This window comes from Gymnoscopelus microlampas (assembly GCF_963454915.1).
Source record: "Gymnoscopelus microlampas genome assembly, chromosome: 23".
Lineage (NCBI taxonomy): Eukaryota > Metazoa > Chordata > Actinopteri > Myctophiformes > Myctophidae > Gymnoscopelus > Gymnoscopelus microlampas.
The window spans coordinates 3,544,475-3,562,260 of NC_139960.1; the positions used below are offsets into that span (position 1 = coordinate 3,544,475).

General features: G+C 41.7%; 2 protein-coding genes across 3 annotated transcripts in view; both read left to right on the forward strand.

Moving 5' to 3' along the window:
- Positions 1–770: 770 nt before the first annotated feature.
- strap (serine/threonine kinase receptor associated protein) lies at positions 771–11,029 on the forward strand. The gene is made up of 9 exons (XM_084049977.1): positions 771–1,244; positions 1,808–1,943; positions 2,500–2,581; positions 2,889–2,961; positions 4,098–4,197; positions 5,547–5,684; positions 6,178–6,314; positions 8,770–8,919; positions 10,190–11,029. Exons 1-9 carry the CDS (start codon positions 1,133–1,135, stop codon positions 10,252–10,254), a joined length of 993 nt encoding a protein of 330 aa, XP_083906103.1. The 5' UTR covers positions 771–1,132; the 3' UTR covers positions 10,255–11,029.
- A 2,536-nt stretch (positions 11,030–13,565) lies between these two features.
- The window catches only part of tmpoa (thymopoietin a), a 241,705-nt gene continuing 237,484 nt past the window's right edge, over positions 13,566–17,786 (forward strand). For both annotated transcript variants that reach the window (XR_014600173.1, XM_084049397.1), the window contains exon 1: positions 13,566–14,282. Coding sequence is in view for 1 of the 2 variants with exons in the window: in XM_084049397.1 (XP_083905523.1) it covers positions 14,004–14,282 (279 nt within the window). In the remaining variant the exon portion in view is untranslated. The remainder of the gene's footprint in view (positions 14,283–17,786) is intronic.

A 17,786-nucleotide genomic window follows, 5' to 3' on the forward strand; every position in this document is an offset into this window, starting at 1 on the left:
CAATATCCAGTTAAAGTGCAAAACAGTGCTAAGTGCACATTTAATGGGGGTCAATAGCCAATTTCAAACTGGAACAACCTGGCACTTAGAAGTGATCTAGTATAAGCCATTTAAAAAGACATACTGTACATCATACATTTTTTTTTTAAATACAATTGTGTCTTTAAAAAAAAAAACTTGCCACTTAGAAGTGTTTTAGTATGAGCCATTTAAAAGGCATACATCATAAATGTATTTTTAAATTAGATTTGTGTCTTTTAAAAAACATAAAAAAATCATGGTCTTATTTTGAAGGCAACCGGAAACCTTATTTCTGCTAGCTCGAAAACCAGAAGTCCAATTTCTGCTCACGGAACGGAGCTCCCAACGTGTCATCAGTTGCCTAGGCAACCGTCTAAAAGCCAATCACAGCGCGACCACCCGTCTCTTCGTCAGTGTTGCCATGTCTGCTTATTATAAGCAACTTTTGGCTTGTTTTTCTGTAAAGTTGCTTTTAAATATCGGTAGCTGCGGGATGCGGGATGCGTTTTTTTTTTGCGTCACGGCGTTGTGAGCTTGTAGATGGACTATTTTCAAATAGCCAACGTATGTTCAAAGGGCGAAGGGCTCGCTTCTTTTGGGCTTGTGTTCTTACAACCTCGCGTCACCAGTCTTTCCACCTCGTGTTCTTAGACATGGTTGCTTATTTCTCTCGCACAACCTGGCAACGCTGCTCTCCGGGCTATGGGACGCAGCCCGTGCCTTCAGTGGTTATATTTGTGCGGTAGCCGCTGATGATGCACGTTTTGCTAGTTAGTTGCAATGTTGTAGCTAGTAGCAAGTTTATTCCTATGCTGGGAGGACTGGAACCTCCTCGAACACTCACATTTTTTATTTTTTAAATCAATGAATTACTTATAGACGCTAAGCTAAGCCAACGACGTTTAGCTACATGACAAAACTCTAGCTATATTATTTATTATCATCGCTTCCTCGGCTTGGGTTGTTGCCGGGTCATAGCATTCTGAAGCTAGCAGTGTTACGATCGGCTAGAAGCGTTTAGCGTTTTTATACATAGTTCTCCAATTCCCTTTGAATCGCTGAATTTAATTTAATTTCTTTTTTAACATCATTTTTTCGGGCTGTTAGAGTCATGGCTATGAGACAGACCCCACTCACCTGCTCGGGTCACACCAGACCTGTGGTGGACCTAGCCTTCAGTGGAATCACTCCCTATGGGTACTTTCTCATCAGTGCCTGCAAAGGTGAGGAGAATCACATCAGCAACATCTGTGGATCTTACATGATGATGTGGACCTGGGTTCATTTGACTCTATATTCACTAATCACTAACCAATGGGCTTTATATTATTATTATGAATTATTATTGTGTGTGTGTGTGTGTGTGTGTGTGTGTGTGTGTTTATATAAGTGCTTAACAACTTTCACTCTGGTATTCCTATTTTGGGCATGCCATTATAGGTAAAGTAAACAAATAAAAAATACCAGATCTACCAGCTCACAATGCGATGCAAGACTGTTAGATTGGCTATTGTTTTGAAAATATTTGAATGGGGCTTAAAGTGTTTAAAGACTACCTGTGTTGATTACAGTGTAGGATTGTGGTTGATTGTTGTTATTCAACTGCATACCACTATAATTTGCTTCAACCATGCACCGCATGCAGCTGTGTTGACTACTGTTGGACTGTTGCAAATGACACCACTGACAATTATTATTAGATTGGTTGTTTACTTTGACAGTATGATCGTGTTGGGAGACACTATACCATGTGTGTTTTAAGAACGATCTAATATACTTTTTGCAGATGGTAAGCCCATGTTGCGCCAGGGAGACACAGGGGACTGGATAGGAACGTTCCTGGGTCACAAAGGTGCTGTCTGGGGAGCCACTCTGAATATGGATGCCACCAAGGCAGCCACTGCTGCAGCTGATTTCACAGCGTGAGTGTGGAGCGTGGATCTGTCCCCCATCTATCCCTTAACACCTGCAACACATGTGGATCTATGCCCTATCTATCCCTTAATACCTGCAACACATGTTCATCTACCCCTCATCTATCCCTTACACCACCTGCAACAAATGTGGATCTATACCCTATCTCAGTGGTAATCAAACAAACTTGTTCATGTCAAGGACCCCCAAATATATGTATTTGGCCACGGACCCCCCCCATCTCAAAATATTTCGTGCCAGGGACCTCCAGAAGCAAAGATTTGAGTTAAAAAAAATCGCTTTAAAATATATGATTTTTGAATAGCCAAACTATAAAACTTGGTTAAAGTGTTTATTATGACGCTATATTAGCTACTTTTGCTGGGGACCACTTTGAGAACCAATGCCCTATCTATCCCTTACACCTACAACACATGTGGATCTAACCCATATCTATCCCTTATACCTGCAACACATGTGGATCTTTAATAGGAAAAATGTGAGGCATTTTTAACAACACATCTTGTATGGTTTACCTGGTACCATGTCAATGTTGTTTTCCAGGAAGGTGTGGGATGCAGTGAGTGGAGATGAGGTCCTTACATTGGCACACAAGCACATTGTCAAGTCTGTCAACTTTACACAGGTATGCGCATGGACGCTGCGTACAGAAATGCTAGTAAATGTGTTTGAATGCAATGCATCGAAGTTACTTTGAATAATAATGAAGATTTAATAGTAAAATATTCGTATTGAATCACCACAATGCGTGTCCAAATGTCTGTTAATGAACAGTCTTGGCTGTTAATTAACAGTCTTGTTAATAGCTCATGAACCATGTATATCAATGGCAAAACAAACGTTTTAAGTAATCTGGATTGATTTGAAGTCGTATCACCTATTCTACTACTACTGCCCCTCTCTTAATCTCTCTAACGCTCCTTCCCCGATAGGACAGCACTTGTCTGCTGACAGGAGGAAATGACAAAGTGCTGCGCATCTATGATCTCGGCAAACCTGAAGCTGGTGAGTAGACACTTTTCATATAGAGATCCCGCAATAGTGGCGTAACCTAGAGCCGTCATTCATTTCAGGCTTTGCTTTTTTACAAGGAACCAAACAATGCTTTTTGCATGGCCTGCCGGCGATCTTGCAATCAGAGGCGTGACATGTAACACAACACTGTGCCGGTTAAGATGACAGGCTGTTTTATAAGAAGATCAATTAAACCATTAAAGTCTACCATACCCATTAAAGTCTACCATAACAGCCCTGACAAAAAAGGATAGTCATTTTGTGTTTTAAAGCAATTATGTTGACGCCTGACCATTAAGTTGTATAACCCACTGTTGTAAAAAATACATTCTACAAAACTCGCATTATAACGTAATTTCACTCTCAGAAATATGTTGTTGCCATTCTCACAAAATAAAAGCTTCATATTTTTCTGTTGGGGGGGATTAATGACTGCGGGCGTGTTGGGTTGTGAAAATAGTTGCGCTCAAGCCTTGTTTGTGTGAACAGAAATACATTTAGAGGAGAAATATTGAAGTGAAGCAGGGAGCGGTTCAAGGCAGAAAGCTGCACGGACGTTAGACATCACACCCCTGTCCCACCTTGCCGGCTGTGCCTTCTACACATATGTTGATTCGGCTCAGTGGCTACCTTCACTACTGGCTCAAAAGTGACACTGGGGAATGCTGTGTAAAATGGGCTATGACAACTTCACCAAATGTGAAATGTCTTTTTTCCATGTTGTTTTTTCCTAAGATATCTGTTTGGGTTCAGATAATGTGTGATGAGCATTTACCATCATTTTGTATTCAACTACTTTATTTTACCGTAATTTAATATCCTATACTAAAATTGGCTAATGGGAGGGCCGGTGGGTGGGCATGGATTTGACCTATGACATAAATAGAGGCCGGCCTGCGGCCCGTCACTATGACTCAGACATAACCCCGTCATATGCCCACATATGGGCATACTGTATGCTGATGACATCAGGGATCTTCATATGCAGTATGGGCATACCGGTCGGAGCAGCCGTGCAACGTATGTGTGAGAGCCACATTGCGGCCTGAAAATACATACTTTGAATGTATTTATTTTTGTATGATGGTCATCTGACACCACTGCTGCACCTTTGTGCTTCCTTTTAGATCCACATGAATTCCCAGGTCACACTTCAGCCATAAAGAAAGCCCTGTGGTGCAACGATGACAAGCAGATCCTCTCAGCTGCTGATGACAAAACCGTACGGTCAGTGACAGGATGTGTATAAAAGCTGGACATTACATTTGGACAGTTTCATTGGTCTCAGTGACCTGCTATAGTGGGTGCTTTTGCACGACTCGATGACAATGTTGACATTAGCAACTATCGTCAAGTGTTGCAGTACATAATCATGGATGTCTATGAAAGACCTATGCACGTATCGCCTGCAGAGTACAGACATGGGTTCATGTATAAGTGTACATGCTAAGTGTCTTTCTTCTCGCTGGGGGTGTGTCTTCTCCTCCGCGTCATCAGTGCCCATACCCTAGGTGGGGTTGGCGAAAGGGCCTACTCTGGAGTTTGCATATTCTCCCCGTGTCTCTCAGGGTAGTTAATACCCTCACAAAAAAAACATGTAGTAATCCTGGTCGCTATACCGCCTCCCCCATGACAGCCGGGGCGCCTGATGGAGGGGAAGGGAACTGGTTAGAATAAAGTGTTCCTTCCACGCGCTACGTCCAACCAGGGAAACTCCCCCCTGTCAGGTGACAAGAAGGTCAGTTGGCTCTCATGCATTGAAGGAGGCATGAGCTCGGCCAGGGGAGTGTCCAGGATTGCCCAGGATCACTTAGAAAATTGGCACCGGGTGAAAAATAAGGGTTACAAAATCGTGGGATAAAAAAAAACCTTTGATTCAGCATGTACATCTACTAGGGGCCACATAAGAAACTTTAACCACTTGGATACTTTGTAACCTCGCATCACCAGTCTTTCCACCTCGGAGGAAAGCCTGGTCTGCGTTACTAAAGACCCATATGATCCGGTCTAGGCCACGCCTACTGAAAAAAAAAAGAAAAAAGAATCCTCTTTCCGGATTCTGCCCATCCGGTTTTACGGTGCCGCTTTGTTTTGGTTCCCCAATCCCTATTTAAATGGAATAGAATTTCCCCGTGGGATGATACAGACGCTAAATAGTCAACGGATAGTACACGCACATTTACATTTAGAAAATAAGCTAAACTATGCCGTATCAAGGATTTTATTAGGACGGACCTATTTTGGGGTGAGAAGTCTTTCCGGTTCTGCCCATCCGGCCACTTTTTTTTTTTTTTACTTCCGCTCCCGACCGGATCATATACCCGAAAAGGAATGCTGCCCAGGCTAGATACTTTGTACTTAGTCAAATTGACCTGAGTTGCAGTGCTCTTGGTGCATCCTTTTTTCCCCTCTACACCAAATCTCTTCGCCAAAAGAATAGCCCATCTACAAGCTCCCAACGCGTCGAGACGTTCCCCCCAGAATATGCTGGGGTTCAAGTGGTTCATTGTGTAGCACCTTTAATTCTTTAATTTATTTATTATAGTGTCCAAATGTAATTGTATGTGTCTCTCCAGTCTGTGGGACAGGAATTCCACTGACGCCGTGAAGACGCTATCCTTCGACTCGTCGCCGAGCAGCATGGAACTTGTGGCTGATGGGGAGATTCTGGTCATCACCTATGGAAAGACTATCGCTTTCTACAACGCCCTCAGGTATCCCCTTCAAAGCCTGAGAGGAGAGAGAGGCCAACTTGATCAATGTTTACTTTGTTGTAAAAGTGAATTCCAACCTTTTGGTTAAGGGGTCAGATGGGTGGGATGCGTTCATTTTCACTGAATGTTTATTTTAAGGTTATAAAAAATAATTTATTTTGTTCGGCTGTTCCACTATGAAAACTATTTTTTCAAGGTTTTAAAGAGGATATGTGACTTATTTTTTATATATTAATGTTATCAATTCTTATCTTAGTGTTTTGCCAATTATTTGGGGGGCCATTTGCAATGTCCTGACGGCCCACCAATGTGACCAGGCCCACAGGTTGGGGATCGCTGTTGTAGACAAGTATCGTTCTTATCCAAAGAGACAATAAGCACAACAGCCAGTTAAACTTTCATGTAAACATTAAAAGCAACCAGTAGGTGGAGTCCAAGGTTTAAAGCAACAATGTGTTGGTAAAAGATGTCTTTATGTGTCTTTGTGTTCTAGCTTGGACCTGATAAAGACAGTTGAGGCACCAACTTCCATCAGCTCAGCTTCCCTTCACCCAGAGAAGGACTTCCTTGTGGCTGGTGGAGATGACTTCAAGCTCTACAAATATGACTACAGCACCATGGAGGAATTGGGTGAGTGACATGAAAAATCATAATGCATGTTTTTAAAAGAATGGCTTCTCACTGCCCGCAATGGGTTGTATGGTTTTGGGAAATAAACAGCTTTTACAGACAGGGAGCGACACAGCTCCTGCATTCTCGCTTGGATCAGCGAGGTCGCACTGCACTCCTCGTTTGAATAGATGCGTTTGAACACTTTGCTTAGAAAAAAGCTCTTCACATTTCAACTCTTGTCGGGGGGCGACAGTTTCACGGGAGTGAAGGCGGAGGTTGATGTCAGATAGCCACAGTCACAGAGGAGCATTAATGCAAAGCATGAAACTAACTTTTTCGTCTATGGGCTATAGCAGCATGTGTCTTCTGAAATTGACATGTGCAATTTACTACGCCAACGATTTTTCTTTTCTTTTTCCCAAATATTAAAATAGGTACATTGGCAGGTTGCATGCTGGCTGAAAAATGATTAGCCACACTACAAACATATCTGGTTCTGGCTGTTGGCTTGTGTAAATAAATACTCCACTGTAGATATAAAGATACAAGAATACTAGCATGGCTGACATGTTGACTCAGGAATGACTCCAGAGTCTGGGAAGACTTAATTGATCGGCAGATAATGAAGGGACTGTCCCCTCAGGGCTCTGCTTGGATATTCCCATTTTTAACACATTTAGGCCTGAGGCCGATTCTAAAAACGCCTTCTAAATCAAATAAAGTATATAATAAAATAAACTTCAAATATTTATTCAGAAATTACAAAATAATTATGTTGCCATATACCCAAAGGGGGTTCCCGGATTGAAAGGTATAGGTACGGTTCCAGGTCTAAATGGGTTAATCAAATTACACAGTCTGCATTACATGCCGGCCACCACATGAAACAACAGTGCCACAACAAGCCCCCACATCTTCTTGTGGTTGTCCGCAATGTCAATTTGAAGCTCAGGGTTGACTGCGCCTTTGCTGTCACAGCCCTTAGACCGTGTAACAGTATTACCCTCCTTATCAGATCTGCCCATACACGTCATTCTTTCTTACATTCCGTATGCTCCCTGTTGTGAAACAACGCGTTTGAATCATTTTGTGACGTCCTCATTAATAGTAATGCACAATTATAGTAATACACAGAAGACATTGGGTGATTTAGCCAGACGTTCAGAGATCTCTGTCTACTGATACGTCTGGGGAAATCTAAATTCAGTGATGTGTTTGGATGCCGGAGAAAACCAGCAGTAACAAACCTGCTTTTAAAACCAATCCTGATACCATCCCATATGAAGGAACGCCCTAAAGTCTTTACATTGGTTCTGTAATGCTGGTATTTTTTTTTACATTTCCGAATTGTTTCCGCATCAGCAAGCGGAGTTCTCTGAACGCCTGGCTACGCAAGAGTCAAGACTATTATTTTGCCACATTATATTATTGATCTCCTCACATCAGAACAATGCCATTTAGATTGAAAATCGTTGAATGTTTGCTTAAGTCCATGCTCAAAACTCACTTATATTCACTTGCATTGTTTATTTATGCCTCTACAGGCACTTCAACAGGGTTGTTGTTGTGCTTCATTATATATAAATTTGACTTGCCTTTACTCTACTACCTGTTTGTTTTTCCGGTATCTCTAGTTGGGTCGTAGCTAATTTATTGGCTGTCAAGGGCTGTTGTGCATTCAACCAATCAAAACACACTGAGAGAATACAATGAATGGACCCTGTGGGTCCATTCAGCTCACTCTACCATGGAGGCGCGTTAATCCAGAATCCAGATTATTAGATGTGTCTGTATCAACATTTACCAACTGTAATACTATTATTCTACTTGTGTTTTTGAATACTTGAATAGTTTAGTCGTCAGATCATCTGCATGCTAGAGCATGTTAGTCAAAAGGTGTGTCAAGTTCAGTGTCAGGACAAGTATACTCTGCATGGGTGCACCTGTTCAAAACACAGTGGGGTGCGGATTCTCCCTGACAAGTCTGACGAGATGTAAATACTGAACTCCTGCAACCTGTACTTTGTGAATGGAGCAGTGGTCAAATGGCAGTAGCAAAAATACTTGGTAAACAGTACATAACCCTGTAATTTAGCCACTTTCAACCTGGTGTCCTTTTTTTCAAACATAAAAAAAAGGGAATATGGGGGAATATGGCTGATATATGAGCTCACAACATGTCTCATCACATCATTCGCAAGGGCTTAAGTGGTTACTTTGTAAATTAATGCCCTACATTCATCATACAAGAGTTGCACAAAAGTATTGAAAGTAGCAGCTCTATGTGAGCTTGTAAGTTCACTATTATAATTTTCACTATTTTAAAATCTTTTGAAAATAATAATGAAAGAAAGGGAGGTTTTGAACAGGTCTCAAGGTTCCCCACCCTACAGCAACGATATGCAGTACAATGTTGTTGGTGAATTATTGGTTTCATGTTCCTCAACGCTGGCATGTTCTGTTCCGTTCGTAGAGTCCTACAAGGGTCACTTTGGACCGGTCCACTGTGTGCGCTTCAGCCCAGATGGGGAGCTGTATGCCAGCGGCTCGGAGGACGGGACACTGCGTCTGTGGCAGACGGCAGTGGGCAAGACCTACGGCCTGTGGAAGTGTGTCCTTCCTGGTGAGTCTCGCTTTGCATGCCCAAGCTCTGCACCAGCTGGTTGTCAAACTCTTTCATGTCAGACAAGGACCCCCAAATTGATGTATTTGGCTGCAGGCATTTACAAAGCTTTTCAAAAATAAAACCTCGCTATTGTTGAATAGCCGAAGTATAAAATAAGATTGATGTAGTTAAACTGATTTTCATGATATATTAACCGATTTTGCTGGGAACCCCCTGGGGCCTCAAGGACCCCTGGGGGTCCCCGGACCCCACTTTAAGAATCACTGCTCTACACTACATATAAACTGCAGATTTCAGCATAATACTGATATTTTCTTTTATCCAAAAGAAACGGATCAATAATCAAACAGAACCATTTGACTGAACCACAGACCCACCAGCTACAGTTTAACCACTCTAGCCTTAGTGAAATGGACCTGAATTGCAACTGTACTTGGACCCCTTATTTTTGTCTACACCAAATCTCTTTGCCAAAAATTGCCAATCTACAAGCTCACAACGTCTGCTATTTTTGTCTAACCCCCCCCCCCCCCCAAGCCGAGGATTTCAAGTGGTGTAAAAAAAACAACAAAAAAAGACAGCTTTTGGCTGATGTTGATTTCTCTACTCATCCGTTGGTTGTGCTGACATGAAAATGGTTTTGCAGGAATGCTTTTCTACACTGCGTAACCCATTAGCCAAATATGCCTACAAATATGTAAAGAATGTACTACAATATGTACGGCTTGTGCATGGAGTGTGCCATATGGACAGAATGTGCAGGGTGTGCATGTGCACCATGTGTCTGTAGAAAAGCATTGTACAACATGTGCAGGTAAGAAGAGAAGACGTCTGCCCACTGTCTTCGCTTGCTCAATAAAGAATTGATTTATTACATTGTAACGTACCGAATACAGATTATGTAAAGGTAGAGTGTATTTTTAAACTGCAATTTGTGAGCTAGGGGTATCATATGCTCTACACTGTAGAGCATATGATACCCTACCCCTAGCTTACAAATTGCAGTTTAAAAAGGATTGGTATGTATATAATGAAACCCCTGAGCTGTTGGCTATCGCCTTATCATATTCATCCATCCAACCATCCAACTCCCATTTTAAATCACTGGAGGACACCGGAGGCAAGCTGTCTTTCAGCTGTGCCCTGTTTATGAGCAAAAAAAAATAAAGAAATGGTTGCATTCACTGTTGTAATGTTAAAACATAAAATGCATGTTGGGGGACGTGAATGCTACATGCGTTTCATTCTCTTAATTTCTTTCTATCAGAGGAGCTAGCATCAGAGACCGTTGATCCGTTGATCAATTCCACTACAGTTGACATCAAGGCCTGATGATCGAGAAGAAAGAACGCCATCACAGGTGGGAAAGCGTGAGACGAGGGAAGGACGACGAAAGTGAGGAGATGAACAGCGGGGTATTCCAGTGTCTTCATACCATGCCCCAGCGAGGAGCAGAGTTCATTTCACTACATCTTCATCTGTAACCGATGTGGATGTGATGACAGGCGTTATCTGTCATAGACCAGTGCATCACACACACACACACACACACACACACACACACACACACACACACACACACACACACACAGTTTGAAGCAGTCATATAGATGTTCTGGGCTCTAGAGTAAAGCAGTAAACCTGTGAGCGTCTGTGGCTCATCGCTGCCTGTTTCCTCTCTGATCTAGCCCAGTTCTGTATACCTGCTCAAAACTACCCCCCCCCCCCCCCCCCCCCATTGGAAATGACAAGGAACTTTTTTCGTTTTGTTTCAAGTCACAAACTTCTGGTCTGAAGATTTTTATTTGTAGTTTATTTTATTAATACGAGAAGACACACGCTTGCTGCACAAGGTGTGGAGGAGGTGTTTAAAATTGGAGCGGTTTCATTTATATGAGATTTGTATGAATTTCAAAATCTATGAAATGTTTCTGCGGGTTGTACGATTGGAGCATATCCATGCTAATGGAAAATCTTATTTTGTGATGAAGTGGAAAGGGAAACACTGTCACTGGATTTAATTTCTCCTTTGCGTTTTATGTCGTTATTTGTGTCCAGTGAATGAATAAACGGGTGCTTTACTGTTTTGTAAATGCACAAAAGGCTGCCATTGTGTCTTTTTAATTGTGTGCATATCAGCTAGTGCTGGGGGATATGACTTCGAATCAATATCACGATAATGTTTGTAAATATTGTGAAAATAGCATACAAGCTTACAACACGTGGTGTGTTGTGAGCTTGTAGATCGGCTAATTTAACTATTATGTATGCCACCATTGTACAACATGGCATTACACAGGATTAAGTGGTGAATCAGACTAATTTAGTCGATTATAAAAACTACTGTATATTAGAATTGTTTTTGAGTCGATTCACTGATATACAGTATATACAACATTTATTAAAAATGATCCAGCCCCTCCCCCGCTTCTCCAATTAATCTACCTGAGCAAGATTAAGTCGGTTATTGATCCTAAATATGGGTTTTGACATATTTTCATATATACTGTCTCACAGTTAAGAGGGTTTGGATTAATAGTTTTTAACGTGTGGCACGCCGGATGGGGTATCCTGGACAAGAAGTACTGACTTAAGTGTCTAACCAGAAGTACAGGGCTACAGAAAGATGTAGCCCTGTACTTCCTGTTGGACACGTTTGGCAGTACTTTTCCAGGCTTTATCTCCTCATGAAATGGAGATAAACTGGGAATGGAGTTGGGGTGGGGAAAGTTCAGGTTTTATTTATTTACATGTTTGCAAATACCCCAAATTTGACCTCTGCATTCATCCATTTTAACTTGTAGGAGCAGTCAGCAGTTCTTCCCCCAAACAGCAAATTACACTTAACATTAACATCCAAAGTCATTTAATGTCTGATTGCTCCAGGGAATAACAAGTGTCTGTTTATAAGTATTAAATATTATATAGGATTAAAAGGTTCCAGCATAAGCCTTATATACCTTATATTAATACATTATAATTGCCCTCTATAACAAAAACTTTAAATTAAGAACACCTTAAATATTTTATTTATTTTAGAAACAGTTGAGGGACAACACCCGTCGCAAGTTGATGTAATTTGTCCATGTGTGGTCCAGCCTTATGGAATGTAATCAATGCATGTGCAAATAAAATATGTAAAATATTTTTATTTTGATGCTCATATTAACCTTAGGAAGTGTTACGTTGTTTTTTATTTGCGCATGCATTCCATTAATGGCATAGGACTAGACCGCACATGGACAAATGACATCAACATGCGATGGGCATTGTCCCGCTTGAGTAAAGATGAACTATTTCTAAAATAAATGAAATATTTAAGGTGTTTTTAATTTTAGTTATAGAGGGCAATTATAATGTATTAAGGCATATAAGGCTTATTAGCCAGGGATCCTTTTAATAATATAAACTGTATTTATAGAGCACATATCAAAAACAAAGTTGCAATTTGCCTTGAACAAAACTGAAGAAAAATCAAATTAAATAGTAGAACAAAAACAGGTGCAAAAAGTGAGGTATGAAATATACACAGTCGCCCTTTATCTTCAACCTTGACTCAGGATCAGGAACAATCAACAGGTTCCCACCTGAGGACTTCACTTATACTGTATAAGTGAAGTCCTCCGGTGGGAACCTGTATAACTTATACAGTGAACATACTGTATAAGTTATACAGTATGTTCTCTTCTCCCGGTTTTACCTAAAAGCCTAGCAACAGAGTTCTGTACCAGTGGCTGTGGTTCTCAAAGTGGGTTCTGGAGATCCCCAGGGGTCCTTGAGGGGGTTCCACATCCACAACACCCACAGCCACAATACTACAGGGAGCGTAAACAACAACGATCTGGTAACACCCACCTATAAAACAAACATGGGTAGATTCTCCTTCTACAGCACTGCCACACAAGTGTGGAATGCCCTGACCCCATCCCTTAAAAAATGTGGTAGACTGGCTTCCTTTAAAACAGCCCTGAAAATTCACGTTTCAGGAGGCCAAAGGGGATGTAGTTATCACTTCTCCCTTATGACAGGCGAGGCGACCCCCCTTTTCTACTCTGTACATAGTGTTTTATATTTGTGATGATATTGAATGTTTGGTGCTATTTTTGTTGATGATTTGACTAATTGAATATGGTGTTATCCTTTTAGACAAAGTGTTTGACCGTACTTGTGCTGTTTTACATTTCTGCCTCATAAAATATCCAATCAATCAAAAATAAAATCACAGTCCCCACCTAGTAATACCTACCACTATACTGAACTGAATTCATTTCCTACCTATTTGTTTCATTTCATCTCTTGCCAGGTCTGATTCACAGTGAGCCTTCAGTAGGGCTTATTGCTGTATGTCAGCCATATACTTACAAGGTTTTTGGCAACATAACAGACCTGATGTATAGTTAGATAAAAGCCCTTTTTAATAACACAAATCTACACTACTAAATCTGAAAATCTGATGGGGGTCTTCTCGTGGGTGTGGGGGGGGGGGGGGCGTGGCGTGGCGTGTGAGCGTTCTACACTTTATGCTGTGCGTATTCAAAGAGCGCTAGCATTTTGTGGGGATGCACGTTCCACCAATGGCAGAGCCCGTTCTTGCAGCAGTCGTCCAATGGGGGCAGCTCACACGGAGCAGTCCTCGTCCCACATCATCGCTCACAGTTTGGCAGCAGATGAGCAGACAGAGCGAGCTGGCGTGTCTTTACTTGGACAAAAAGAACGCTCAAGAACCTAGCAACATACTTTTCTCACTTCTTCATTCTAAAACGGACAAGAAGAGGAACCGAAAAAACAGCAACACAAGCTCCAACTGTTCAACGCCTGGGTGAATGTTCTCGCAGTGTTGGCCACCTTTTTACTATTTTAGTTTGTGCGGATTAAATCCGATAAGAGGCGCTGGTTAGCCGCTCCAGCTCCCAGAACCCCAACCACCACCACTCTCTTCCCTTCTTCCTTCGCCATTTATTTGAATTTTTTTTCTCTTCCCTGTCACGGCCAAGTAAAGGAAGGAAATCTCTTCGCCTCCCCACCACCATAACAAGCCGTATCTGTAGCAGCCAGCCCAGCCCAGCCGCACAACCACCACCATGCCGGAGTACCTCGAAGACCCGTCCGTGCTCACCAAAGACAAGCTGAAGAACGAGCTGTTGGCCAACAACGTGGAGCTGCCGAGCGGCAACCCGACAAAGGACGTGTACGTGCAGCTGTATCTGGACACCCTGACCGTGCAGAACAGCCAGAAGAAAGCCGCCGTCACCACTACGACGACGACCACCACCATCACCCAGACCCTGGACGCCTTCAGCAGCGACGAGGAGCTGCCGCCGCCCGTCGTGTCCAACCGGAGTAGTCGCTCCTCCGGCAGGGTGAGTCTATTAATGAGGAGGTGCTGCCTGCTACTTTGCAACTTTGGCTACAATGTTGCAGCAGCTGCTGCCTGCCATGCAACCTGGATACAATAGTTGCAAGAAGTTGCAACCTTTTACTATCACTTTCGATGGCTTCTCATATTATAGGCTGAAGGAAAGATTCGATTGGTTCATGATTTAAAAAAAGGACACCCGGCCAGTCCTGGGTGACCTTTTGTATTAGTATGAACCAATCGAATCTTTTAATAGAATGTTTTATGGCCGATTCGAATCTAAACTGATCGTAGCTCTGGTTCAGAGCGTTAGTGAGTTCCCTCTAACGCTCTGGAAGACCCCTCGCTCTGCGCATGTACAAGGAATTCCACTGTCCTGCCAGCGTTCAACTATAGTGAAAATAAACAAAACCATTTCGCTACTCACCGAAGCAAAGGCTGTTTTGTGTTGTTGAAAGTCTATTCTCGGAATGCGCAAGCCTCTCAGCACCCCACCTACTCTGTAAAATACACTTTTTGGGCAGAAAATAAAATATGTCAGCGAAACTGAAATTATTCGTATTTACTCCACAGTGCCCTCTACATTTTGGTTAATGGTAAGTTCAAATCCCCCAGATCGGTAGAGGCACTGTGGAGTAAATACAAATAATGTCCGTCTCGCTGACATATTTTATTTTCTGCCCAAAAAGTGTATTTTACAGAGTAGGTGGGGTGCTGAGAGGCTTGCGCATTCCGAGAATAGACTTTCAACAACACAAAACAGCCTTTGCTTCGGTGATTAGCGAAATGGTTTTGTTTATTTTCACTATAGTTGAACGCTGGCAGGACAGTGGAATTCCTTGTACATGCGCAGAGCGAGGGGTCTTCCAGAGCGTTAGAGGGAACTCACTAACGCTCTGAACCAGAGCTAAACTGATCGCAGCTGCTTCTAAAGGGCCCTCAACCAAGTTCGTGCATCGTTTCCTCTGACCGTGGCACAGCTGTATAAGGGGTTTCCCGCTTGAATGTTATGATGGCATAATGCTATCCGAGTGTTAAAGGTGCTAAACGTAACTTTTATGTCGCCTTTTATGTCCTCCTATTGGGTTTGAACCATCGGTCTCCCTCGCGTGGAAGACTTACATTGGTACCACTGAATCTAGATAGAACTGGTCTGCTTGCTTGACGTGGGGAGATAATTGCACCTATGAGCTTCAGGCAGTACTGCTTGTGTAAACCTGTAGGTGTCCTACCCGACACCAGGGTCTAAATATTTCGCAATGGAAGAGTAGGGAGGCCACCTCAAAGCACTGCAGATAATGTAGGCATACTAATAGCTAGCCTAACATTGTACCATACAGTTAAAATGCAGATCTATTCTTTGAAATAAGTTACGGATAGCAGATTTAAGTTTTGAGTGTATTTTGGAAGTAATTTGTTCATGTACAGTCACTAAACATAATTTGCTGCAGGTGGTAAAAATGTCCGATCCAAAATTGCATTAAACTGCATTTGAACACAGGATGGGGAGATTTGCAGAGATTTGAATGAATGGAGCCTTTGTTGAAGCACTTGTAGTTGTTGTTGACGTTCTTTGGTCTCAAGCCCCAAAGTCACTGTCTGCCTGGGTCTCGAATTCCTTATTTAAAAAAACAAAAACAAAAACAACTTGTCTGGTAGGACTCATGGATTTTCCTTTTGTAACAGCATGGCTACTCTACTTTGGCTACTGTCCAGTGCTGGCAAGTGTGGTTTATGCATGGAAGTTGCATCATCAGTTATTCTCAGTGTCACTACTAAGTTATGCCTTGTGTGACTTTGTTTGGCAGAATTTATAATCAAACATGAAATCATCCCCCCCCCCCCACACACACACACACTTCAGTAAAAGTGATTCGGTCTGTCTCTGTTTTGAGTCATCATGTAAATTGTTGGATAATGTTGGATAAGAATTAACCTTTTGATGAATGTTGTGTGTTGAACTTCTTTGAGTGTGTCAAGAGAGCAGTCTGTGTAAACAGAAACTGTCATTTAATATACGTGGTTATATTTAGTGATTTTCAGAGAATGAGTTTAGTTTCATTGGTTCATTTGTTGTCTCTTTTGAGCATTACTGCATTTGTTCAGGACTCATTTACATGTCTTTACTGATCCAGAGTACGTCTCATTCATTCTAGTGTTGGTCTCGATTTTGATTGATTGATTGATTACTTTATTAGTCAGAAATGTAAACAGCACATTGTACAGTCAGACATTAAGGCTAAAGGGATAACACAAAAATATCCTGGGGACTTGTTCCCATCGTGGTCCTATGATTAGACACCTTTTCTACTACAACCTTTTATATACAGTCCATGTGAATGAAAGGCATGCCGTGAGCAAAGTAGAACTATGACAAACAATTCCCTGTAATTCCTCTAATGATTACCATAATAGTTACTTATTTTGATTCACAAGCATGAGTTGCAATTTGACTGATGTTTTATTTTTATTTGATGCATGTGTGGCTTTGGCTTATTAGTTCATTTCAAACCTGAGCCCTTGGAATTGAGGTAAGGTCATGTCACTTGATTTGTGTGTGTTTGGTTAGTGTAAAACCACACAGAAGCTCTCTTTTGTGCTGTACATATGAGTATTGTGAGGTGTAGACAGTTGGACCATTGATCTTGTGTCCATAATTTACCATCCAGGTAATTACTGTGGACAGAACCTTCAGTTTTAGAAAGGACCGTTTTTTTTTATGTGAAAAAGTTTGTGATAATAGCAGCAGCACTGGTATGTTGGATGCATTTATTTGGGAAAGAAAATCTAATCCCAGGAAATTGAAGCTTGATATTGCCTTTTAGGCTATCTATGATCTCACCCTATTACCGCGTTTAACAAAAATAAGCAACTTCTGCGTTTACTGCCGGTTCACTTTATTTGAACAGAGTACATTTTGGATCTGAGGAGCTTTGAACTGTGATCTGATAGGCCTATGTGTAGTAAGTAGTATTGTATGAGACTTAGATTTTTGTTCAAGTTTTAATATATAATATTTGTTTTGTTTTCACACATTCCAATCACATTGCCTGTCTGCTACATCACAACTCTTTCTAGTTTCAACACTTGGTTAACACCCATTTTTCAAAAACAAAAACTCAAATACCTGGCCTGGCCTATTTTTGAAAAAAAAAATTGACAATTTTCACAAATATTCACCTAAGATTGATAAGTTAATGATTAAACATTAGTAATAATAATGGGTTGTTCTATTGTGGCTTTTTGGGGTGGGTCAAGATTTGAAGGGGATCACCAACCTTAAGTCCTGTTGCGGATGGGACTGTTTTCCTATTGGGTTCGGTTTCTTTATTGAGGAAATACTTTCTCCAAACGAGGAATGCATGCTCTTTGACTGCTACCATATAGAATAGATGGGGCATGTCCCTATGTGTAAGACTGAGTGCATGTGTGTAAAGAGAGGGGGTGGGGGACAAAAAGTTGACGTGTGTGTAATTTGTTTAGTCTCGATGTTGCATGGTGCTGCATA